The 27,267-nt window shown below is 40.6% G+C and overlaps 1 protein-coding gene across 1 annotated transcript in view; it reads right to left on the reverse strand.

Moving 5' to 3' along the window:
• Positions 1-27,267, reverse strand: part of RSPO1 (R-spondin 1) — a 188,460-nt gene that overhangs the window by 45,397 nt on the left and 115,796 nt on the right. The window contains 1 exon segment of the mRNA XM_089688764.1: positions 7,584-7,932. Coding sequence (XP_089544890.1) covers positions 7,584-7,674 — 91 coding nt within the window. The 5' untranslated portion in view covers positions 7,675-7,932.

The raw sequence follows: 27,267 nt of genomic DNA on the forward strand, positions 1-27,267 counted from the left end.
CATCATAATGTGTTCCTTGAAACAATCACGTTGTCTTTTTCCAGAGCAGCCTATATTTTTCCTGAGGTTTGCTGTGGGTTTTTCTTTGTATCCCAAACAATTCTTCTGGCAGTTTTGGCTGCCATCTTTCTTGGTCTACCTGACCTTGGTTTGGTATCAAGAGATCCACTTCTTAATAAGTGATTGTACAGTACTGACTGTCTTTTTCTATCCTTTTCCATCTTTATGAAGTTCCATTACCTTGTTACCCAGGTCTTTTGACAGTTATTTTCTGTTCCTCATGGCTCAGTATCTAGACTGCTCAGGGTATCCATGCAAGAGTTAACTCATTGACTATTTATACACAGACACTGACTGCAATTTAAAAAGCCATGTGGGAAATCAAACATTAGTTGCTATTTTAAATTATGTGTGTCACCTTGTGTGTCTGTACTAAGGCCAAATTTTCCAGGGAATGTAAACTTTTGATCAGGGCCATTTGGGTGATTTCCGTGATCATTATGATTTAACCCCTTCATACCTAAGGGTAAAACAAATCTTAAAGCCTAAGCACAATTTAGCAACTTTGACATGTGTTAGTAAAATGGTACATGTCTTGTGCATCTAGGTGGATAATACCTTGTTTTTTTTTCAGGACAAATTGGGCTTTCATTTGGTGGTAAATGGTAATGGATATCTCTTGATTTTTTTTTATCATCAAAGGAAAACTGACCCAAAATAGTAAAAAAAATTAAATTTAGTTGTATATGTCTTGCTACAACCATAACCAACCACCAAAGAATAACCCAAAATAATTTCTCCTGCTCCTGACGATCGCAGTGATAGCACATATGTGTATGTTAGTTGTTGATTGTACTCGTAGTACGGCCGAGAAACAATAGTGCGCATTTTGCTTTTTTTTTTCTATCCTGCCACTAACTGACACTGATACTAATTTAAAAATTAAAAAGAAAAATCCTGACAAAAAAAAAAACACTGACCCTAAACTTGACCTTTGATTTTGACCTTGACCCAAACACTGACCCTGGCACTGACCTAGATGAAACCTTGATCTAGGTATTTTTATTTATTTTTTAATTTCCTTTTTTAATTATTATTATTTTTATTTATTTATTTTTTTATTTCCTTTTTTAATTATTATTATTTTTATTTATTTATTTTTTTACAAACACTTTTGTTTTTCTCTCTGAAAGGACAAAGAGAGATAAAATGTTTTTCTCTCCTCCATTCAGAGAGAGAAAACAAGGGGGGCGGGCTTCACAGTGACTGAACACTGTGATATCCAATCAGAGACTTTCACAGCGATCATGTGATCTGGAATCGGGAGTTTCGGGTCCCGATCATTAGAACAGGACCCGGGGCTCTCACTGACACCCAAGTCTTTGTGTAGCACAAAGACAGGAACGCAAATTAATGGCTCCACTGAAAAAAAGCCCAGTCCAGTGGGGCCTCTAATGCGTACAGTCGGTGCCAAGAGGTTAAAAAGGAGCCAGACTACTATGTGATATTGACATGATCCATCATATTTTCAATATCAATGCCAAAATGTCATGATTTCTGCCAGGGTAGGCAAACTTTTGAGCACAACTGTAAACAGCCTGCCAGACAGCACAGCAACTCAGTGCCCTGGCGTTTTCCTGCTGCATTTAAACTGGAAGTGTTGTCACCTCTCTGCTCCCAAGATGCAACTGAACAGTGAAGAAACAGCAACAGGCAGTGTGGGTCCTTCCTTATCTCTCTCCTTCTATCAGCATTTTTTCTTCCACAAATATAAATGAAGCACACCTGACTGGCTTTCAGTGCCACCCCTCTCTCTTCCAGTCTGAGTTCTGATGAACAGGGGATTACAAGTGATACCTAAACAAATCAAGGTGAAATCTCTCCAAAGTAAAGAAAATCCCCTATAAATAGTTCTCACCAGGGGCAGACTGACCATTCAGAAACTCGGGCACTGCCCGAGGGCCGAGGGTCAGTAAGGGGCCCCATGAGATACCCCTGGTACCTTTCATAGGCTTTTTTGGGTGTGGTTTGAGTGTGGGCGAGGACACAGGGGCCCCATGATCCCCTATTGCCCGGGGGCCCCATGAGTTGTCAGTCTGCCCCTGGTTCTCACTGGAACAAGTATCTGTTTTGAGCCTCCATTTCTACTTCAATGACAACTCAAGATTATCAGTTTTTCTTCCCTTGAAATCATGCCATCAGAACAAAGAGAGATAATGAATCGTCCTCGTGAGAACAAAGTTGTAAGGCTTTAGATATGCTTTAATTGTTTAATCTGTATATAGAAGTGGGTTTAATAAAAAGCCAAAAGGGCATCTAACCCTTCCATCACTCAAAACTGAAAAAAAATGGCTTTATATATATACAAGGTGGCATTAAAAAGATTAGTTGTGTAACACACCAAAGATGGCAGCACAAGGCTGCACGCACAGTCACAGGCTGCTGACCCAGGAGCACAAGGTACACCACTTTGAAGTCTTCCAAGAACTCTGTCAGCTTGTCGTGGATGACCCATCCTTCATGTTGAGGATCATTACAGGTGAGGTGACAAAACAGGTTTTATATGGGTTTCACGCAGAATTTCATGTTTGCTCTTTGTTCTAAATTGCTGTTCATGATGAAATAGCAGACTTGGTAGCATGGTCAGAATAGCACCAGTTGCACAGCTCCCAATGTACACAGAACAATGTCTTTTGGTACAATGACTTATGAAAGTTGGTGCTCCCTGTGACTGTGAGTGCAGCCTTGTGCTGACGTCTGTTGGTGTGTTACAAAACTAGTCTCTAAACTATTTGATACCACCTTTTACTTTAATTGTTAAATACATATATAGTTGTGTGGGTTTATTTTCCAATATACTTGGAGATCAACAGTAACTGGAATACATTATTGCTCATTCTTGGCTACCACAGATATACTAAAATGTAGCTATGTCATCAATGCATACAATTTGCCAAAAGAAATGCTATGAATCAAGAATTTGGTTTAGACACAAATAAAAACAAATGACCTCATTTCATTGTTTTAGCTAAACGCAGACCCAATGCAACAAGCAACAAAAGAGATGTCTTAATTAAAGAAAAAAAGTGGAAAAAAACATTTTTTTTGAGTGGGCTTAGTTAGTCTGTTTGCGTTTCCCTTTCTAATCTGATGAGTAGCCCAACAAATAGCTGGATAATTCCAGGGTAATGCTCACTTCATTGCATCCCTTAGACAAGCACTTCCTGCAGATTACACAGCATCAGGCACATGCCAGCATCCAGAGTTTGCAAAACATACAACCAATGAGCCAAGCGGGCAGCAATCCCAGCAATATCATTACAGGGCAATGAACAGGGCAGTCATTCTCATCTGTTGGTATATATTTTGCTATTGTCAATAATGTTACTACAGAATGTATGTTGCCATCAACTTTGCTGTTGTTTATTGCTAAACTTGTTTAATTGAATGGAATTTTCTTGACAAACAGCTATATGAATGATACTGAAACAATGTGAAAAAAAACCTAAAAATACACAGTACAGGCTGCTTGAATATCTATCTATTAATTCATATTTTTCTAATAAACTGATTTTTAAGGGACTTACCTTGGCCATACCACTGCTTTAAAAAAAGGCAAATTTACTTTATAAAGCACAGAGCTGTGTTTTACAAATATATATCACTTAAACCTATTGATTTAAAGTGTTGCTAAACCCACAACAGTAAAATCAGTCTGTATATGCAGTAAAGCATGCTTGCTATACTCAGTGTGGAACCTAAGAGGTTAATCCTCTGCACTGTGTAAAAACGCTGTGTGATCCTCACTTCTCTGATCCTCCCCTTCTTCCAGTGCCCCCTCTTATCTCCTGATAAGACATGTCATGTGGAGTCACTCTGCACATGCTCAGTTTGGTGTGTATTGTTTTTTTTATTTCTTCAGAAAGTGCATGTGATCAGCACAGGGCCAATCAGCACTGTCCAGACAGAGGTCAGAGGTTCTGCATCCTCCTAGAGCAGAATGAAAACTCCTCCTCACAAGCTTTAACATTTTCTCAGCTGGACACTGATAGAAATCACAACATTGCTCTAACTGCTGATGAGCAAAAGTATTTAGCAATTTATATTTACTAAAATAACTGCATTTTCATGTTCTGTGTACTGTGAGAGACCAGATATAGTGAATGCAGGGTCCTGGGTTTAGTAACACTTTAACTATTTCCCAAAACAGTTACATTCAAGATATACTGTGAAAGATAAATGTCACCGTTTCTTGTGCTCTCAGCTGAACTGTCGAGTCATCAAATGACCAGTGTCATACCTGGTCACATGTGCAGCAAATGTGGCAAATGCAGATCAAAGAGGGTCTAAGATGGTGGCAAACTGGGCTGTAAAGTATAGGAGGGTTAAGTTCAGCTTTAACTTGCTTCTGGATTCTGAATCTAGCAAAGTTCTCTTCAAATTAATGAGGGAAAAAATTGTTAGGAGGAGAACCTGATTACAAGACCTGTCAAAGTCTTGTGATCAGCCTCTCCTCCAATCGCAGAATGTTCTTTGCAGTGTTATGTAGACAGAGCTCAGTGAGACACCGAATCCTGAATACCTCAGCCTGCATTTATCAATTACTAGTAAAATGAAGGAAGAAACACTGCAATGGCTATTGAAGACTGGATTGAAACATCCACTTTCGTTTTTAAATGGTCCAAATATGTATACAGGGTTGGGTCCTGGATGGAAGATATGTGCCCCCATTATTTGGGTTGTGGTCCCTTTAAGAGAACGAGAAAACATTTTGTGGAGTACTCAGGGATTCTCACCTGTGCAGGATGAGGGGTTCTGATGTGATCCGGTAAAGAGGAAAATCATCATTTACAATGATCTCAGAATTAAGTCTTGATATAGGACCTTGAATTTGGAGGCTCGGAGAGGTTTTGAGTTTGAAAGAGCCTCCAACCCTGACTAAGGGCACTAAAATGGTTAACCCATTTGCAAGAGAGCACTGAAAAGCAAGGAGGTAGCAGGTGTCCATGAGGTGTGGTGTGGAGCAGGACACGCTTGCGAGAAGGAGCTGTGTACTGTTTGGGCTATTGAGATGCTGCTGAGTTTGGTGATCTTTTATTTGGACCCCTGGATCAGGCATCCTGTTATGGGACAAGGATTATGTTGGCAGTGGGCTGTATCTTTGCTCTTGTAAAAGAAGTATATGGACTGTTTATTTTATTTATGCTGTTTGCTCTTACCAACACGGCTGGCTGGTGATCTGGACTCCCCCAAACATCCCCTGATGTTGAAGGACATGCCCAAGGTGGTGGGTAAGCTATAGGTAAAGAGTACATTATTCCACCAAGAGTACATGCTGGAGCAAGGTTCACTAACAAAGGTCATGGTCTAGGGTGGAAGGTTACTCACAAGGTTTCTCACAAGACATTTCAATGTATTTTAAAAGAGTTGTATGGAGTTGAAATAAAAGTATTTATACTCACATAAGTGGATGCAGCATCGATCCAAAGCTGCATCTGTTTGCCGCCGGCACTGCAGTGAGAACTGAGCGATCAGACTCTGCTCTGCCCCGCCAGCGCTCACTGGGCTGTAAAGGGGGTGGGCATGGCTAGCTCAGGCTCTCAGCGGATCGTTGAGAGGCTGAGCCAGGTGCTGTGGATCCTGACCATATTGCTCTTTTCAGAGCCCGAGAATGCGACATCAGTCATCAGCAGGCTTTAGCCCACTGTTGACTGAAAACGGGTCACAGGAGTGTAGAACTAACTGCACTCTTATGATTCATACAAGAAGTATTGCCAAAAAAGCTTTGGCTATACTTTTCCTTTAAAAGATATCAAACTGCCACCCTGCCTGTCAGAGCAATTGAACTAGGTTCTCATTATTGCTGTTCCTGATTGGTTAGCACAATTTTGTTGGTGGAATAGAGTACTCTTTACTTACAGCTCACCCACCATAGGCCTATACATCTGGAACCAAACTGCTAGAGCAACAGATTGACCTATTCTTCTAGTACAGCTTTTCTCAACCTTTTTGACACAGAGGAACCTTTTAAATAATGTTCCGGTCCAAGGGAATCCCTGTCAAAAATTTATATATCTACAACTCATGATACAATGTTCCTTACACTCGTGGTCATTGGGAAGAATGACCCCGTTATAGATAGCTAAAACGATCAATGGTGTTAATGGGAACTTATCTAAGAGGCAGAAATTGCTCATTGCTCAAGGAACCCCTAGCAACCTCTGGAGGAACCCTAGGGTCCCATGGAACCCTGATTGAGAGACCCTGTTCAGTGCTAGGTGTGCTAACTCTTTCAGCATCCCTGTAGTACTCTTCCCTGTGGTACTAAGGCTGGCAAGATGAATAGAGAAAGATGGGGCAGCACACCACAACTTCAGGGATAAAAATTTTAAGCTGACTCTGGCTATGAGAACTCCAGACCTGTATGACTATGACTAAGTCTATGAGACTCAGGGTTGGACTGACAACTCATGGGGCCTCCGGGCAATAGGAAATCATGGGACCCGTGTCCTCGCCCACACTCAAACCACACCTAAAAAAGCCTATGAAAGGTACCAGGGGCATCTCATGGGGTCCCCTTCTGACCCCAGGCCCTCGGGCAGTGCCCGAGAGCCCAAATTGTCAGTCCGCTCCTGGTGAGACTAGTAACGTTTGGATGTAGAGAACCTCTAAAGCAGCGGATTTGTCAACTTTTCTTGAATTATTAGTATTACTACTATATTATCTGTGCAATATTATATATATACAGGGGCAGACTGACCATTTGGAAACTCGGGCACTGCCCGAGGGCCCGGGGTCTGTAGGGGGCCCCATGAGATTCCCCTGGTACCTTTTTCATAGGCTTTTTTGAGTTTGGGCAAGGACACAGGGGCCTTGTCAGTCCGCCCCTGCACTGGAGTCACCAAGAGGTATTTGAAATAAGGGAATGATTTAACTCATTAGTATGCGTCTATAACTGGAATATCATTTTTCAACTAAAATGTCTGGGTTTGACTGAGGGCCTCACTGGTAAGTCATACCAGTAACTTTTCAGTTTCAGTTACATGAGTGTATGGGACACCAGGGGGCAAGGACCAGGGGCGGACTGACAAATCATGGGGCCCCCGGGCAATAGGGGATCATGGGGCCCCTGTGTCCTTGCACAAACTCAAAAAAGCCTATGAAAAAGGTACCAGGGGCATCTCATGGGGCCCCCTACTGACCCCGGGCCCTCGGGCAGTGCCCGAGTTTCCAAATGGTCAGTCCGCCTCTGGCAAGGACACAAGGGCCCCATGATCCCCTATTGCCCGGGGACCCCATGAGTTGTTAGTCCGCCCCATATATATATATATATATATATATATATATATATATATAGTAAAATGCTGAACTTAGTTCCCTATAAATAAAGTCATACATTAAACTGATAACTAAATAATAGCCTCCTAAGTCGTTGTTAGAATTAAGCGTGACATAAGATGATACAGAAATCAGAACATTGTTTCTGTTATTTTTTTAACAAACTGTTTTTTTTGGGTTTTTTTTTACATAAAAATAGAGACTGCAATGCAAAGCAGGCTTTAGAACGTAAGAGTAGTACTTACTTCTCCTGTGTCTCCTCCCCTTCACAACCTTGCTGCTGTCTGCGATATCCATCAAGACCAAGACAAGCACAGTAAATAGTCCAAACTGCATAGTAACTCTCCAGCACTGAGAACATGCACAGCCGGCTGATTGGAGGGACTCTGTGCCACTCTTATCGTTGTTTCAGTAACTGCTGTTTACGAATGCAAGTCTGTACTTGCCTGGTTCATCTCTGCAAACCATATCAGCTGTATAAAATAGATGTGGCAGATAACATGTTTCTTCTGACATCCTGGGCTTCCACCAAGTCCCACTGGGGTTAACACAATACTTGCTACATGGATTGAAGCCTATGTGGTCTTGAGCCACCTACACAAAAGAAAAATAGTTTGTTACTAAAGTGTTTGATCATTTTAAATACAGAGTTACTGTAGTTTTCAAGGTTTGTTTGTGTGTATTGTATGCAGTCACTAAAGGTAGTGTTTTTCTATTAACCTCCCTGGTGGTATGATTATTTCAGATTTTTGGTGCTGAAAGCGGTACCATTATTTTGCATGGAAATATGTCGTTTTTTTATTGTAGGCTGTAATTTTTAGGAATAACTCACTGAAATCTGTCCGAACAAGAGTCTATTAAACATCCCGGGTATGATAAAATTTGAAACAAAATCATAAATTATAATTTAATAAATAATCATAAAAAATAATAATATAATAATAATACATTTAATTCAATAATATAATCAAACCAAAAACACTGAAATTTGAAATATAGCGCCAAGTTCGCACATCACTGAGCAAAGTCGCAAAATTGTTTTCAGTGTCTGATGACAAATTTCCCCACGAATCATTATCACTCAATTCTGCAAGTGGTTCTGATTTACTATCGCTGTTCTCTAGCTGATCTAAAACCGCTTTTGACCTAAAGGGACGCTTTTTGGACGCCATGGACTTTTCTAAGTTTTCAGGCAGAAAGAACAATCAAAATGCAGACAGGGGACAGGACAGAGCACTCGGGACAAAATGTATGTGAAATGGTTTGAAACAGCAATGTTTTACTGTGAAAAATTTGTTTTGAAAAAAATGACATTTTTTTAAATTTTCAAATTTCCCGCCGCCATATGTCCCGACAACAGAGGGACCGGAACACAGAAGCTGTATGCCGGCACCAGCCAGAGGAGATGGCCGGGGACGCTGCAGGGGACACATCGCGGGAGCGAAGGACAAGGTAAGCTCTGCAGGGACTCCCTATGCAGCGCCGCATGGTAAGCCCGAGTGTAGCTCGGGGTTACCGCTTTTGGTACAGAAACTTTACCCTGAGCTACACTCGGGAATACCACCAGGGAGGTTAAAGAATGAATCCACCCAAAATCTGACATTTTAGGTTTGGGTAGTTAGGTGGAATTAACCAACCAGATCATCAGATTTCTTGAAAATAAAATGTGAAGACTCTTATAATTAAGTTTCTTAATTTACTGACATCCTCCAGTTTTTAAAGCGGAACTTCACCCAAAAGGGGAGGTTTCACTCTTAACTCCTAAACCCCCCCTCCTCTGACATATTTGGCACAGAATTTTTTTTCGTCCGTGAATGTGTATCTGGTTTTGACAGGTACCCACTTTAATTTATGTTTACATTGCCTAAGAGATGCACAAATGACTGAAAAAACGCTTTCATAAGCACTCTTTTTTTAAAATATATCTAAACACAAAAATTGGTAATATTGCAGCTTACAATTCCTTAAATGAGGTGGCTGCATTAGTTTTCTTTTTTCATATTTTTCTGTTTCATTTTAACCTGGTAATTTTGCCATTAACACACTTTCTTACAGTGACAACCATACTGAGCAGCATTGTCACCCTGGGGCAGTGAAAGTGTTAGGACTACATAACACCTCCCTCTCGTCTCCATACAGGTGAAGGTGTTTTTTAGTCCACAGAGATAGCAGGTAACAATGATAACTGAAGAGAGAACAGAAAGGCATCAGCTCACACGATTTCTGGCTGGATAAACAGCTATTTTTTTGACACTTGTTGAACAGATACAATAAAATGCCTTCAATGGTATATTTAACAGACCAAAGGGAAGTTCATTGTCAGGATTTACATACACTGTAATTTAGAGGCAGGGGCGGACTGACCATTTGGAAACTGCCCGAGGGCCTGGGGTCAGTAGGGGGCCCCATGAGATGCCCCTGGTACCTTTTTCATAGGCTTTTTTGAGTTTGGGCAAGGACACAGGGGCCCCATGAGTTGTCAGTCCGCCCCTGTTTAGAGGTATATACTGGCTCTACAGCACCTGAGCAAATACATCAGTAGAGGTGTGCTGTAAAAGTATTTAAAAAACAACAATATGCAAATGTGTAAATTGCAAATTAAAATGCTGTGTGTTGTTTTAAAATATTTACCTAAATATTTGTAGATGAATGCTTTGTGATTTCTGCATTTATAGAGGTATAGGTACATGCTGTCATCAGTTATCAGGTAGAAGTAGGAGAACCTATCTGTCAGTTTTGATGTATTGCTGTCAATCCACAGAGTGGCACGTTGGTGTCATAAGCTGGTGTAAAAAGTGAGATACAACATGGTATTGTATGCAGGGGCGGACTGACCATTTGGAAACTCGGGCACTGCCCGAGGGCCCAGGGTCAGTAGGGGGCCCCATGAGATGCCCCTGGTACCTTTTTCATAGGCTTTTTTGAGTTTGTGCAAGGACACAGGGGCCCCATGATCCCCTATTGCCCGGGGGCCCCATGAGTTGTCAGTCCGCCCCTGATTGTATGTGTTTGCAGCAATGTACTACATACACCACTTTAGCACCTGATGGATACCTGCATGTACAAGCTATTGGAATTTGAGCACAGGTATATCTTGTTTCTGTCGCATAGTGGGTCAGTAGCTAGACCTAAACCTAGTAGCTCTCCTCCACTTTGTGTCTGTTTGTCCCAGGTTGGCATTGTGTCCACAGTAGCATTTGTGTTGGCAGAACAAAGTAGGACTGGCCATAGAGGGATTCCTTTGATGCAGTTGGCCAACCTAAACATGTATTTCAATAAAGGAGGAGCCGTACGCCGTGACGTCACGCCGCACAAGGTCTGGCGGCCATCTTAGAGAGTGGCTGTTCTTTTTATGCTGATTTTATACTGGTATATTTGAGCATTTCCATGTGGAAGAGTATTAAGCTTATTTTTTACATAATAAAGCGGCAACATTACTACACTATGAGCATGTTTGTTATTGGCTCTGGTTTGCGCTAAGGATTCCCAGGACCCCAGTGGAAGCATGGCTGCAGAGGAGGCTTTTTTCCAGAGGAGGAATCCTGGTTTGATGCTGTCTGGCAGATCCATGTAAAGAGGGCTTCCTACAGATTCTTATACAACATATTGCGCATTAATCATGCGCATCTGGTGAGTGCGCATTTCTTACAATCTTTCGCATGGATTAAGTCACATGGAGTTATTGGATATCACAAGTGCATTAGGACTTTTATGGAGCACTGTATGCTGACCTGATTTCGTCAAGACTTCTCTAATTTATGAACACTTTTTTTCTTTTTGTTATAAGACTTCTCACAGTTTCACATTTATTTTTGGCGCCCAACTTAGCTCTTCATTAACTTATATTGTATATCACTATTTTATTATGATTAATTGATCTAGAAATATTATTGCATATACTACACATTTATTTTATTTTAATATTAACATATATTATTATAGCGCTGCACTGTTTTTTCAGATGTATTTCAATATGTGTGAACTAAAAATCCCTTTTTTCATCAACGTTTGCTATAAAGGATAATTAACAGAGGGTTCCTCCAGTTTTTCTAGTGTTAACAAATGTACTACATATACTTGTGTACTGCATATATATCATATAGACTTATACATTCAAACAGTCTGTCACACAGAAGGCAAAAGACATACTTACCAACGTTAGAAGCTGAGAAAGAGGAAAAATCTAGAAGGTAGAAAGCATGTGGACTGCACTGCCATGAAACACGTGTGAGGTTAAATTGGGCTGGATACTGAGTGTGGCCTAAAGGAACCTTGTTAAATATACTGTAGAGTAGACTAAGCCTACCTACACATTCAAGTGAAGCCAAATATATCATCAACAGGTCCCAGCAAATTGTGCAGTAGGTGAGCGGTGGTGCTGCAGTGGCCTGGCTGGCTATTAAAAAAATAAATGGTGGATAGTCACGACTTTGGGATTTGGGGCAACCAGGAAAAGATGCTCGGCATGTGCCCCAAGTTCCAGGTGCTAGCAGTGCCTCTGACTTTCCAACAACCGGTTGGCAGCAGGACACAGTGTAAATTTGCTGTGTCAGTAGGATGTTCCACAGAGTCTGAGACCGTTGAGAGGTATTTTAGCAGATGTGTGGACTTTAGTATAGGAGGAAGCAAAAGACACCAGTAAATATTCCAGTAGGACTTTTCCAGCAAAACTTGAACAGCAAAATAAATTGAAGTGATTACCTTGCAGCAGGAGCACTTTCCCATGTGTTCCCATATGTTTACTGCAACTGTCATGTGACTGGTGATGTCATTACTGAGCTAAAGTAAACTAATAGGAAAGTTTTCCTGGCTTCAGCTCTCAGGTGGAGACCAATCACAGAAAGGGCTCCCATCTCTGCAATGTAGTAATAACTACTGGTAGATGAGTTGGACGCTCTAAGAGTGTTGGCACTAACCACAAGTACCCACGAGGTCCTTGAGCATGCAGTATCTGCTTTTCTATATGTGATATAGCCGTAGCTTGGGTGATATATTACAGACAACTAAACTACATTATACCCTCTTGCTCCATCACATGTTCATAGAGAGGGAAGACAAGAGGTTTACTTAGATAGTAAGGCCTTATAAGGTGCTAGATCGATTGCCCCCCCTCCTTTGTCCCACATCATGCCATGGGACCCTCCAAGAACTCTTCTTCCTCTGGATCGTGACCAGACTAAGCATGAACCACCATGGCTCTCTAGTGATAGCACTCAATGTCGAGGCAGCCTATCAGTAAGTCAAGCCCAATCACATGAGGAAAGACAGTGTGCCTAGCTCTGTGCAAACACAGTTAGGGTTCATGTACACTGCAGCTGATAAACTGACGTTCAGGAGCTTTTCTGTGTTTTTTTCAGCAGCCCCTGAACTCACCCTAATGTTTTCCTATGTGTCCATGTACACTATGTCGTTTACAGGCAGTTGAGTTTACAGTCGGTTTGTTTTAACGCACCAAACTTGCGTTCAGGAGTAGATTTTATCAGCGTTTCAAATGCCAAACGCTTGTAAACGCGTGTAAACATGGCTAATTTATATAAGCGTTTGCGTTTAGAAGCGTTTTTTAACTGTTTCATATCCAAATGCTGTCCAGAGCCTTTTTTTCATCATCAGAAATGCACAAAAAGCGTTTTCCATGTATTCAAATGGACCTAGCACACCAGCGCAGTCAGTTCAAGGTTTTTCCTGAAGGAAAAAATGGTAGAACGTGCTGCATTATTCTCATGATGGGATCCATAGTGAATACAACCAGAAAAGACAGCTAATCTCAACACATACTGCTCTCCCTGTTTCTGCTCTCTCTATTTCTCTCACAATGTCTGAAATAGTTAATTTTTTACTGTTTTTCAGTGCATTCTGGGTATTCTGGAAGGCCTCCTGATGTTATCTTCTAAAAACGCTTCTAAACACAAACACACATAAACGCGCATAAACGTGGTATGCAAACGTGGCTAAACAGACGTTTTTTAACCTACGTTTTCCAGCAGTCAGTTTTCTTCATTCAGAAGTGTTTTCCAAATGTCCCGTGTACATGGAGCCTTAGCAGGTATTTGTGTAGGAACTTTCATAGGGTACAGTGGTGACACAGTGGTGACACTGCATAGGTGGCTAGATCAACAACAGGCACCACCTGGCACTTTATGGTCCATGAAGAGCTTAGTTTAGTAGACATAGCACAGTATCACATGTAGCAGAGATAATTTTCCATGGTGGTCACTTGCCGAACTAAAAACTTCTGCAAAAAATCTCTAGCCACTGGAGCAGGGGCGGACTGACCATTTGGAAACTCGGGCACTGCCCGAGGGCGCGGGGTCAGTAGAAGGCGCCATGAGATGCCCCTGTTACCTTTTTCATAGGCTTTTATGAGTTTGGGCAAGGACACAGGGGCCCCATGATCCACTATTGCCTAGGGGCCCCATGAGTTGTCAGTCTGCCCCTGCACTAGAGTCACCAAGAGGTATTTGAAATAAGGGAATGATTTAACTCATTAGTATGTAGCTATAACTGGAATATCATTTTTCAATTAAAATGTCTGGGTTTGACTGAGGGCCTCACTGGTAAGTCATACCATGTAACTTTTCAGTTTCAGTTACATGAGTGTACAGTCATGATTTCTCACCAGAGACTACTTTTTATTTTTTGTTTTTCAGATGGCAAACACAGTTTATTGCTCAGCTATTTTTAACCATCTAATTGCGTTGTTTTTTTAAGAATAAATGAATCCCATTCTTCAATACTATAGTAAATCTGTATGAAATCTATTTATTTTATGGTAGAAAGCTACAGAGTAAAACACTTCTTACTGTTAACCCTGGATGAAGGTCCTTGTTAAAAAAGAGAGCTGGTGTCTTGTTTTTAATGCTTTTTTTGGGATGCATCGTGTACACCCCTCTGCCAGTTTACTAGGCAAGGAGTAATAGCTTTACATATTGCAAACCCACAATCACACACAGTTTTCTTGGTACACCAGACGTAACCAGGGGTGGATTGACAACTCATGGGGCCCCCGGGCAATAGGGGATCATGGAGCCCCTATGTCCTCGCCCACACTCAAACCACACCCAAAAAAGCCTATGAAAGGTACCAGGGGCATCTCATGGGGCCCCATACTGACCCCGGGCCCTCGGGCAGTGCCCGAGTTCTCGAATGGTCAGTCCGCCCCTGGACGTAACAGAAACTCAGCAAAGCCGGCATGTTGACAGTAGGTCTATTTTTAAAGAAGGCCATTTCTTTTGAATCACCAGCATGAAACTGATGGGAGGAATGGCCAATCTGAATCTAAGGAATAGTATAGTTGATTAGTAGTTCCTTGGAGCTACGATTAAAGTGCATTAATGACCTCTGCTGACTTTAATTGTTCAGATGGTTACTACAAATTAATACCATAGTGAGGTGGTTTTTTCCACACTTCTGAAATGTAAGTTCAAATCCAGCCCTTACCCTTTTTACTTTTGGGAGAGTGAAGGATTAGAATGAACGGTTAGCACCTCTGTGAGCATTTTATCGATGTGTGTTTCTGATTTTAGGAATTATTTTTCTTCATTTTTTCTATTTTTAAAGAGCCAAACAGGAGTGGTGTTTAAACTGACCCACTTCCTTTTCATTTGACATTAGTCAGGCAGAACAAGAAGTGAGGGATACCACCACCACCACCACCACCACCACCAGAATCAAACAACAATAAAAAAAACTTTTTACAACGAGGAAGTTTTATGACATTTGCCAGGATATTATTTTAGCCTTTGCCTTTAGCCTGTGACAGATGTCAGAGCAGGAATAAGAGAGAAACCTCAAAAGAAATACATACAACATTTAAAACCTCTGAACAACAAACTCAAAGAGGTGCTGGGTACTTTTAGACTTGTAAGTATAGTAAGATGAGCTAAAATTTCGAACAAAATCAATAGTTCTGGCAAGGCAGCTCCCACACAGCAAGGCTTTCCTTGGCACCCAACAATAGCTCAAACCATAGAAATACAGAAAGGAGTGCCAGACCAAACTTAAATAAAACTATATAGAAGAGAGCAAAATAATTTTAAATGCTTGTAGAAAGCCATAACAAAACACAGCCAACACAATTTCAGGGGCAACACTACTCCCCTTCGTCAGGACTCAACACAGAATAAAACAATTAAAATTATGTTGGACTACCTTGGATTATCCTGTTTTGGTCTTGCGCACCTGACAGAAGCTCTATAACTTCCCAACTCTATCCAAAACTAAGGGCCATAGCTCAAATTTAGACAGATTAAGCAGGTATTGGATAAAATTGGAACCATCTGAAGCAAGCTTAACTTGTTGATTGATAGAAATCAATGTGAAACGTTTACTAAATATCTCACTTCACGTTTCAACCTCTGTGTGTGCTTTCCAGTCATTTATTTATTAATGGACAGAATTCTTTTATTTTTGCTCTCCTGGAATGTGCTAAAGGTCTGTTGACTTCCTTTTTTTCAGTATGCAAAGGGAATTCCAGTGACAACATCATGACACCAGTCATTTTCATCTCCATCAATTCATCAAAGCCACCACTGTTTAGAGAGGAATTTCCATGATTTCTATATATAATATTATGAATGCATCTGCAGGCATTGACCACGGTGGGAAGCAGGACAGGATTTAGTAAAGGAAAACCTTACAGCTGGGATCATTTCAGATATATACTGCAGTAGATTCATTTAAACATTGGGACTTTGGGGACTTTTTTGTTCTTAATTTCTAGACAGAGTAGACAGAGTTGGGGACAGTTACAACCTCTGTTGGATATTTGTGGCAGGGAAATTAACCATGACTTCTTGGAAATTGATGGGAAGTCCCATTGTAGTGCTCTGTTTTGAAAGGGGACAGTATACTGTCTTGGAGACATACTCTAGGGCAGTGGTCGGCAAGCCGCGGCTCGCGAGCCACATGCGGCTCTTTACACACTTTAATGCGGCTCTTCTGTGTGCCGGGCGCCCGCTCCCCTCCCTCCTCTCTGGCAGCCGCCCCAAAAGTCAGGACTCTGCAGCTAGCCCAGCAATGGGCAAACTACGGCCCGGCGGACCTTTTAATCCGGCCCGCGGAGCGTGCTCCAAAAAAAAAACAGCCAGGGCAGCGCGCTCAAATGCAATGATTGGCCAGTCTCGCTGCAACTCACATCCTGATAGCCAGTGATTGGCTGTCAGGATGTGTGTAGGCGGGGCAGCGTGACGAACGTGAGAGGAGCTAGGCTCCTCTCACAGTCCGCCCTGAAGACCGGAACGGCGCGGGAACACGGCGAGAAGAACGCGCGGAGCAAAGGTAAGTGAATTGACACAGGGGGGACTTGGCTTACTACTTGCTACTTACTTACTACTACTATATGAGGGATGAATTAATATGGGGGATGAATTACTATATGGGGGATGAATTACTATAGGGGGGGATGAATTACTATATGGGGGATGAATTACTATAGGGGGGATGAATTACTATGGGGGATGAATTACTATATGGGGGATGAATTACTATGGGGGATGAATTACTATATGGGGGATGAATTACTATGGGGGATGAATTACTATATGGGGGATGAATTACTATATGGGGGATTAATTACTATGGGGGATGAATTACTATGGGGGATGAATTACTATATGGGGGATGAATTACTATGGGGGATGAATTACTATGGGGGATGAATTACTATATGGGGGATGAATTACTATAAAAACCTATTGAAACAGTGTACCATCCTATGTATTTTCAGTTTTAAAAATGTGGCTCTCAAAATAAATTTCAATCGTGGTTTTGGCGAGATTTGGCTCAGTTGAAAAAAAAGGTTGCCCACCACTGCTCTAGGGTATGGAGCCAGTACATGTGCAGTATAGCACCTCAACCTCTGATTTCCAAAAACACTGCAGCAGTATAAGTGTCAGGAATTCAGAGAGGAGCCATGCGAGACCTAGGGACTTCTAGTTTTATCAGTTTTTTAGAGTAAGCTGAGGTGGGATGGCTTTATGCTTCAGTTACTTTGTTATCCTTTAACTTTAAATTCTTAAAAATGTGCTGAGCATTTATGATCTTATCTCAACAACATGGGAATTAGTATATGCAGACAAGGAACATTACCCTTTTTACTTTTGGGAGAGTGAAGGATTAGAATGAAATTAGCAAACATGCTAAACACAAGATTTTCCAGTCCATTCCAAAATATAAAGAGCAGTGCAGCAAATCATACTAGAGAGATTGTTAAATTATACTGTATAAGAAAAATTAATTAAAATTACATTCTTAAGAATAATATTTAATATATGCTTTTATCATAATATTTATTATAACTAACCAGTGCTTGTCATTTTAGGGGAGTAAAGACACACACCAATGATTTAAAATCACTTACATACCTCCTACCAGTCTTGGATTTCACTGGGACTTTTTACAAAATCCCAGCAACGTGTAGATCCAGGTTTTTTCCGCTGCTGATTGGATACTGCAACACTCATTTATCAACCTAACTTTGACTGCTTTGTACATAGAAATCGACTGATACAAAGTGTTCCCTATATATATCAGCATGGTCACATTAAGGTATTCTGTACACAGTGGAAAATGATAGGTCCATATACGCACTGTGCTGTCTGCACAGTGTGGCCATGCAGTGGGAAAAGCAAATAGAATTCTAAGATGCATCACTAGAGGGGCCACCAGAAGGAGGAAGGAGATCCTATATAGACCTTAATTAGACCTCTTTTAGAATATGTCCTATTCTGGGGACCTCACTTACAAAAAGATATTGATAAGCAAATCCAAAGACGGGCAACAAAAATGGTGAAAGGTCTGAGGGATAAAACAGATCAGGAGAGACTTCAGTAACGTAATGTGTACAGTCTGTAGGAAAGAACAGAAAGGGTAGACATGATCTAAACCTTTTTATACATCAAGGGGGTGAATAAGGTTCAGGAGGGCAGTCTGTGCTGAACACAGGGGTATGACCTCAAACTATCAGTAGGAAAGTTCAAAACTAATCTTAGAATGTATTATTTTATCCAAAGAGTAGTTAATGTTTGGAATAGACTTCCAGTAGAGGTAGTGAATCAATCAACAGTAATTCGATTTACCCACTTGACCTCCAGAGGATTTACCCCCCTTAATGACCAGGCCTCTTTTTGCTACTCGGCGCTGCACTAATTCAACTGATAATTGCGCGGTCATGCAATGCTGCACCCAAACGAAATTTATGTCCTTTTTTTTCACACAAATAGAGCTTTCTTTCGGTGGTATTTGATCACCTGTGCGCTTTTTATTTTTTACGCTATAAACAAAAAAGGCCACAAATTTTGAAGAAAAACGATATTTTTTACTTTCAGCTATAAAAAATATATAGTAAACTCAAAGTTAGTTATTCATTTAGGCCAAAATGTATTCTGCTACATATTTTTGGTAAAAAAATCCCAATAAGTGTATATTGATTGCTTTGTGTGAAAGTTATAGCGTCTACAAACTATGGTATAGATACTGCAATTTACGCCATTTTTTTGCTATACAGCGCTGCGCTAGTTTAACGGAAAATTGCGCGGTCATGCAATACGGTACATAAATGAAATTTACATCCTTTTTTTTCCCACAAATTGAGCTTTCTTTCGGTGGTATTTGATCACCTGTGTGCGGTTTTGATTTTTTGCGCTATAAAAAAAAAAGGCTGGCAATTTTGAGGAAAAAAAACAATATTTTGGACTTTTTGCTTTAAAACATGTCCAGTAAAAAAAAATTTTAAAATCAAATTTAGTCATAAATTTCTGCCAAAATGCATTCTGCGACATGTCTTTGCTAAAAAAAAACCCCAATACGTGTAAATTAATTGGTTTACGTGAAAGTTATAGTGTTTACAAATGGCGGGAAAGATACTGGGATTTTTAGTTTTTTTTTTATACTAATAATGGCGGCGATCACGACTTATTGCGGCAATCAGTGACTTATGGCGGCGATCAGCGACTTATGGCGGGACTATGGGACTGCGGTGGACATTCTGACATTGGGGGGTACTGACTTGGGGTCACTGACATCCCCAGTGACACCAATACAGCGATCAGTACAAAAAAAAAAAACACTGACACTGTACTAATGGCACTGGGGAGGAAGGAGTTAAGTTTATTATTCAGGGAAAGGGTTAACTGTGTGAGGGGAGTGTTTTACTAGGGGGCGGGGGTGTGTACTGCAGGGAACACTGCTGATCGGGAGAGAGAAACTCTTCTGTCCTGATCAGCTTGTCCTGGAGCTGTCAGGGAACTGACAGAAAGCACACTTTCTACTACTACTACTACTGCAGCCCTGCTCTCTGTCAGTGATTGCCGTCTAACGACCGGCTGTGACCCGGCGACTGACATCCGCGGCTGTGATCGGTGGGACAGGTAGGGCGGCGGCGCGCCTCGCGTGCGCCCCCTACCTGTTTTAAAAACACACATATTAAAACGTGGTTTTGCCCAGCCGTGCCTCCCTGCCGCCGTATTTCTACAGTGGCTGGGCGGCATGTAGTTAAACATGCTTTGGACAATATATACGATACTGAGATAAAAACGTTAAAAAAACCCCCAAAAAAACCCCAAAATGGACTCAGGGCTGTCACAGAGATTGTGTCCTTATCCACAGAGTGGATGACAATTCTGTGCACAATGCTGCCTAGAGTTACAGTTCTGCAGGCCCAAAGCCAAGTGATGTAGCCACACAGTGATGTACACATGAACACAGTAGAAGCCCATCAACCTCCACACAGAAAGTGACCCTTTCACTGTGCATCTACTCAGTGCTGGTTGTGAAAACACAAAGATGTAATGTACAAAGTTCCAAAGCGATGAACATAAACAGGGGACCTGTAAGCCAATGTACAGAAAGTGATGTACTCAGTGGATATATAGGGGTTTATTTACTAAAGCTGGAGAGTCCAAAATCAGACTCCCTTCTGCATAGAAACCAATCAGCTTCCAGGTTTCATTGCCAAAGCTTCATTGAACAAGCTGAGGTTAGAAGCTGATTGGTTTCTATGCAGAAGGGAGTCTGATTTTGGACTTTCCAGCTTTAGTAAATAAACCCCATACTGTCTGTGAATGCACAGTGATAACCTCTCTGTGCTGGTCTCAGCATAGATAGGGGAAAGTTCTGCACAGTTAGGTCTACATTTACCCAACAAAACAAATGCTGCATGAAATCAATGCTGGTCTCAGTGCTCACACAGAAGCAGATTCTGTTTAATTAGGAAGTATCACACCCCATACATGCATGCAGGGAGGTTACGTTGTATTGCTCCCTAGGGGCCCCTGAGGACACTGAAAGCCAATACAAATTGTACACTTTAATTGCTTACTTCATGTGGATATTAGCACTTTATAGGCCAGAGTCCACTTGACTCCAGAGCCCCACACTCACAAAGGACCATTTGCCTTCAACTCTGCAGCCCATGGCTAGGTCTGTTCCTATCTGCCCCAACAATGGACTCTGTATCATATTGAGAAAGCAACACCAAACATGTGCTTAACTCCACCAGCCCGTCTCACATCTTCACTTTATGCTGTCATTTATGTTCTGCCCGGAGGCACATAGGTTCAGTCCCTAGACACATCAGGGTTTATTTACTAAAGCTGGAGAGTCCAAAATCAGACTCCCTTCTACATAGAAACCAATCAGCTTCTAACCTCAGCTTGTTCAATGAAGCTTTGGCAATGAAACCTGGAAGCTGATTGGTTTCTATGCAGAAGGGAGTCTGATTTTGGACTCTCCAGCTTTAGTAAATAAACCCCATCCTGTACTGCAGCAGGCTTCAGGCTTCAGGCTTCAGGCTTCAAACCACTGGATATATTTTTTTGTATTTTCTAGTCTAGTCTAATGAGAAATTGTATCAAGTGAATATAAAGGAGAGTTAGTAATTACTCTTGAACTGTAGACAAAGTGTTCATGAGCTTTACTTTTCACACGTGCTACTGAGTACTTCTCTTTGACTTCATCCTTAGGCTGCTAGGTTAGTTGCAAATTATAGTTCTTTGATGCTTTACATATGGTTAAAACATGACTGCATGACTGTTGACTATCATGTCCAATATCCTCTTCTGTCAGAGAGGATAACAATACATTCCTAACTCACTAGTAGCAACTTAAAAGTCATTTAGGAAAGTGAGTAATGTGTGAAATAGTTTCTCTTACTTAACCCCTTCACGCCTAAGGGTAAAACAAATCTTAACGCCTAAGCACAATTTTGCAACTTTGACATGTGTTAGTAAAACAGTACATATCATCACAACTACTTTGTACATCCAGGTGAATTATACCTTGTTTTTTTTCAGGACAAATTGGACTTTCATTTGGTGGTAAATGGTAATGGATATCTCCTGATTTCTTTTTTATTATGAAAGGAAAACTGGTCCAAAATAGTAAAAAAAAACAATTTTTTTTTAAATTTAGCTGTGTGTTTCTTGTTACTACCGTAACCTACCACCAAAGAACAACCCAAAATACATTTTCCAGCTCTTGATGATTACAGTGATACCATATATGTGTATGTTATTTGTTGTTTGCACCTATACTACAGCCCAGAAATAATAATGCACGTTTTTTTTTGTTTTTTTTACCTAAAACACACTGACACTAACTGACACTGATACCAATTTAAAAAACAAAACAATAAACCCTGACCTTTGACCCTGACCTTGACCCAAACACTAACCCTGGCACTGAACTAGATAAAACCTTGATCTAGGTATTTTTTCTTTAATTTAATTTTTTAAGATTTATTTATTTGTTTTTTTTTTTTGTAAACAGTTTTTTTTTCTCTATGCAAGGAGAGAAAGAGATACACTGTATCTCTCTTCTCCATTCAGAGAGAAAAAAAAACAAGGGGGGATGGGCTTTAAAGTGACTGATCACTGTGATAGCTTATCAGAGGCTACCACAGTGATAATGTGATCCGGAATCAGGAGTCCTAGGTCCCAATTGTTAGAACCGGATCCGAAATCGGGAGTCCTGGGTCCCGACTATTAGATCAGGACCTGGGGCTCTCAGTGACACCTCGATCTTTGTGCTGGGAGCGGCCCCACAGAAAAAAGCCCAGTTCTGTGAGGCCGCATATTTGTGTGACGTTGACATCAAGGGGATAAGCTTGAAGACAGCCTGTACTGTGAACATATGGTGGCTTCCATGGCTGCCAGGCAGCTTGTATTTGTAGAAGGGAAGGATCAATAATGGCATCCTCCTAATCAGAAAAGGTGCTCCCGATATGGAACCATACGTAAATAATAAATTATGTTTATTTTCAAATTGTTAACACATCCAAAAATGAGTTTAAACACCCACAGATTCCATGATGTCTATAGAATAATACTACACCTGCTAAATGAAGAATCAATACAATCTGTACTGTATGTTTGCACCTCTTTTAGTGAGTTTACACAATTTTCAGTTGTGTAGTAAATAACATTTTCACTGCATAACAATATTACATTTGCAAACACATTTTATATTGACCCATTGTTTAATAGTCAAACATGAGCAGAGGAAGAATACTTTCATCATCTTGGTTAGTCACCATATTAACTCTTAATTTCAGTGGCCCAAGGATAAATTGAGGGCCCTGCTGCTGTAAATAACAGGCCTATGGACACCTCCCTGTAAAGTGGGTGGCATTGATGGGTGTTAAATGGGTATGAGATTTCCACAGACCACCAACTGATTGTGTGACATCATATAACTTACCTTTCCTAGATATTTTTTGTTAATGCAGATGGAGTCCTGGCTAGGAAGTGAAAACAGGGATCTAGCAATAACCACTAGACCACAATGATAAAGAACGGATATCTGCACATAGTTTTGTACGTTGACCACACACATCAATTTAATTTGGACTGTATAGATTTTAATTTATCAAAGTATTTGAAATAATTAAATATATACACCTTTACACACACACACACCTTTTAATAATGTGAATGAAACACACATTTGCGTTTGTTTTGTTGAGTATTAGTAATATAACATGTGGCCAATTTGAAAACACATAAAGTTAACTTTTTACCTTGTTCAGTGAACATTTGCTGGCTGAGTCTCCAACTGTATTCGATTCTACATATATGTATCAATTTTAAGCTAAAAAAGGCTTACAGCTTTATGGGGTTGGTTTATTAAAACTGGAGAGTGGAAAATCTTGTGCAGCTCTGCAGGGAAACCAATCAGCTTTCAGGTTTTGTTGTCAAGTGCACCAGTTTTAGTAAATCTCCTCCTATGTTTCAAGTACAGTATTTTTCTTTTTATGACTACTATGTTGCAACATACAGTATGTATTGGGACAGTCCCACATTTTTGGCCTCCATTAACACTATACATGTAATTTTAAGTCATGTCTTGTCATGTTTTAAGTATTACCTTAGTCTTATCCAGGTGAATTGATTTGATCCATTGGGGTTGATTTACTAAAAGCAAGTAAACAGTTCACTCTGCAATTGAAGTTATGCTTTACAATGAAATTTTCCATAGAGCTTAGGTGTCTTTTCTCATGCAGCAGTAAATAACTGCTGCTCAGTTCTCCGGCATTCTCAGAAAAGAGAGTTCTCCTCTGAATGCCTTTTTATGAAGAGGTGTAGATCTCTTTTCCGAATGAGGAGAGACGTGATCTACAAATGCTTTGAAAGCTAGAAAATGGCTGCTGTTACTGAAAACTTGCGAGATTACAGTAAGAGATCCATCAAACACAGTTTACTAAGCAGCTGTAAATTACCTCTGCTTCGTTTGCGGTTCCACAGATCCTCCACCTCTGGGCTGGAGAATCTGGAGGGAGAACACAGATCACCAGTGAAGGGCTGACATCACTCCTTCATACACTGGCCATTTGTGTGCTGAGATGATCAGCAGAGAACATGTTGTCTGCTGATCATCTCTGTTTCCTAAACCACTAATGATCTGAGATCAGCAACGATCCTTAGGATTGCCGCTGATCTCTGTTTCATAAAAGGACACCATAGTAATCTGGTGAAGCTCTGCTGGTGTTCCTCATCCAATCATGTGCGTGCAAAAATTCTGTTTTCCTATTTTCCTTGCATGTGATTGGGTATTCTTTGCAAAGTGAAATTTTACTACATTCACTAAGCTCTAGTCAAAATTTCCTGCAACTTCCCTTGCAAAGTTAATAGCCTTTTTGCCTTTAGTAAATCAACCCCATTGTGTCAGTAACTGTCCCAACTGTTACTTCTGAGTCATACCTAATTTATTTAGAGTACAAAAAAAATTAAGAATCAAATTTGAGAATAATTTATATACTGTATATATACTCTAGCAGCTTAATCTTTTAAACTAATTTTTAAAGTGGTTCTAAAGGCAGAGATTTGTTTACCTTACTCTCTGCATTAAGGTAAACATCTTTCTGCAAGCAGCACCCCCCTCCCATATATTTACCTGAGCCCATTCTCAATCCAGCAATGTGCATGAGAGCAGAGGCTCGGTCTGCTCTCTCCATCCTCATTGGCTCTGACACAGCAGTGGGAGCCATTGGATCTTCATGCTGTCAAACACAGCCAATGAGGAATAGACACACAAAGCTGGCTCAGGAGTGAACCTGTAGCAAGTGGAGGAGCCCAGAAGAGGAGGATCGGGGCTGCTGTGTGCAATACCAGTGCACAGAACCTGTAATTATGACATGTTTGTTATTTAAAATAATAACATGTAAACCTTTACAATAACTTTAAGGGTTCTGTACATGATAGATGAAAATGCTTGTGCTATTCTCCAAATATAGGGCCCACTTGGGCAAACAATAGAAGTGCATGAATACATAAAATTGGGTGCAGCGCTGATCATAAATAAATATATGTACAAAGGTGCTTAACTGAAGAAATTTGAACAATGACTTATTCAAATTAAACCATATAATGTGCTGATGGTATGAAATAAAGTGACATAAGTGTTAAAACATATGTAAACACACTGAATAAAGTGCACAATAAGAACCACATATAGTGGTTAAGGTGATAAGTGAATGTCCAATGTATTGAACATGAGGATCAAGGGGATCTCAAAATAGGTATTCCTTAATCTGGAATGGTAGATGGTGTGACCGATATTAGGTAAATTGCACACTCACCAGATGCACGATTTAATCATGCATTTGAGATATAACTGTCTCATCAGGTCAGCCAGATCATCCACTCTGGTGATAGCCAGGTTCCTGTTCCCTTCAGGGTCCTCCAATTAGTACCAGCAATGTCAGGTTTCCTCTAAGATAGGCTCTGCTCACACTGTCAGTATCCTCTGTCTGGTGCACTGTACAGGCAGGAGATCTGCTGCTACTGGCTCATTTTCATCCCGTCTGGTGCAGTGTACAGGCAGGAGATCTGCTGCTACTGGCTCATTCTCATCCAGTTGCAGTGTGAACTAGGACTGCGAGTAAGGTTGAACTCAAAGCTAAGCTCTATGTAAATGCACAATAGCAACACACATGAAAAACGTTTTACTTGACAAAGCAATTAAGCTTAACAAGTCCTGAGATTTACAAAGCTTTGCAAACACAGCACAGCCTGGTTTGATAGGTCAGGAGACCTATTTTTTTTCTCACTTACAGTTAAGTAACAGGTTTTGATCCTCTCCCATCCCATCAATAGTCAATGAAAGGAGAAGAGCTGGCTGACAAGCTCATATATTTGTCACTCTGCTTTCCCCTCCTATCAACATGCCTCTTGTTATACAGCTGACTGGCGCTTTGTGCTGCTTGTCCTTCTCCCAGTTTGAGTCTTTGCTGTATAGGGGACTACAAGTGGCTATTACTGGGTCAAATGCAAGTCTTTACACTGCCTACATTAAAAAAAAATAGTTATATGTTGATAAATATAAAGCTGCATTCATTTGTGTATTTTATATCTGCATGAAGCTGCATTAGCTTTAATGTGATGTGGCACAAAACAAAGCAAATGTGTTTCCTCACTTGGGATATAGTGTCTTGACCATACTAAATAAAATGACCAGATTTCCTAGGTTATAATTCTTGATCAGATTGTTTATTGTGCTATTCATGGGTGGACTTCTTCCAAAGTGGAGTTTGGTCCAGTCAGGCATGATTTCTAATTTAACTCAGCTATTTTGTGTTTTCACTGACTGTTCAACATCATCTGTTTATTTAAGCTTTGGCCACTATGCTCAATCAAATACTTTTTGAACCGTATACAGCAGATCAGCTTGCAATGTATTTTTTGAATAACAGCACCCAAAATAATGTCACTACTACTGTTGTCAACAAAATTGTAACCATGTGCTTGTGAACCATGCATTAGGTTAACATCCACGAATAAGTAGTTTTGTGTTAGACCCATGTCCAATTTATCTACTGTATGTTGCATATTATATTAAGTTCACTTGCTACTTCCTTTGTAGCATGCATCGATAGAAAGTTGCTCAAAGTTTTTTGGCCGCTATAAACTAACATCAATTTTGTATTGTATTCCTTGTTGTGCCTTGATTTCCATCCAGTGTAATCAGAAGGAAACCATTCTCAGCAGGAGAGCATAAGGTCTGGAACAGCCTCACAATCAATTCCAGGAAACATCTTAACATGCGGCACTCCAAGAAATGACTTAACGACCGACAATTTTATGCTAACATTTGGACACCTAGCTGGTTCTAATCTCTGACCTTCTTCCATTCCTATAAATATATTAAAAGACGTTCACACAATTGACTATGACAGCTGCAGTACCGCGGACTACAGCAAAACATCTGTTGCTTTGACCAGCATTTGTTTGCCATCAAATCCAAACGAAGTTGTGTTTGCAGATATAGTTAACCTACAGTATATTTGGAAGGTACTTGCTAAATAGCAATGTTAGATCCTATGATATTAGTGCTGCAAACAAGTCAGAGGCAATAATTAAATTTTACATTATTAAATGTTTATAGCTAATAGTTTCCAGCCAGCTGGTAAAACTGATAGCTGATGAGGATTTCAATGTC

Source organism: Staurois parvus, unplaced genomic scaffold (genome assembly GCF_062004578.1).
Source record: "Staurois parvus isolate SC_StPar_1 unplaced genomic scaffold, SC_StPar_1.0 ptg000454l, whole genome shotgun sequence".
In the NCBI taxonomy this organism is placed as follows: Eukaryota; Metazoa; Chordata; class Amphibia; order Anura; family Ranidae; genus Staurois; species Staurois parvus.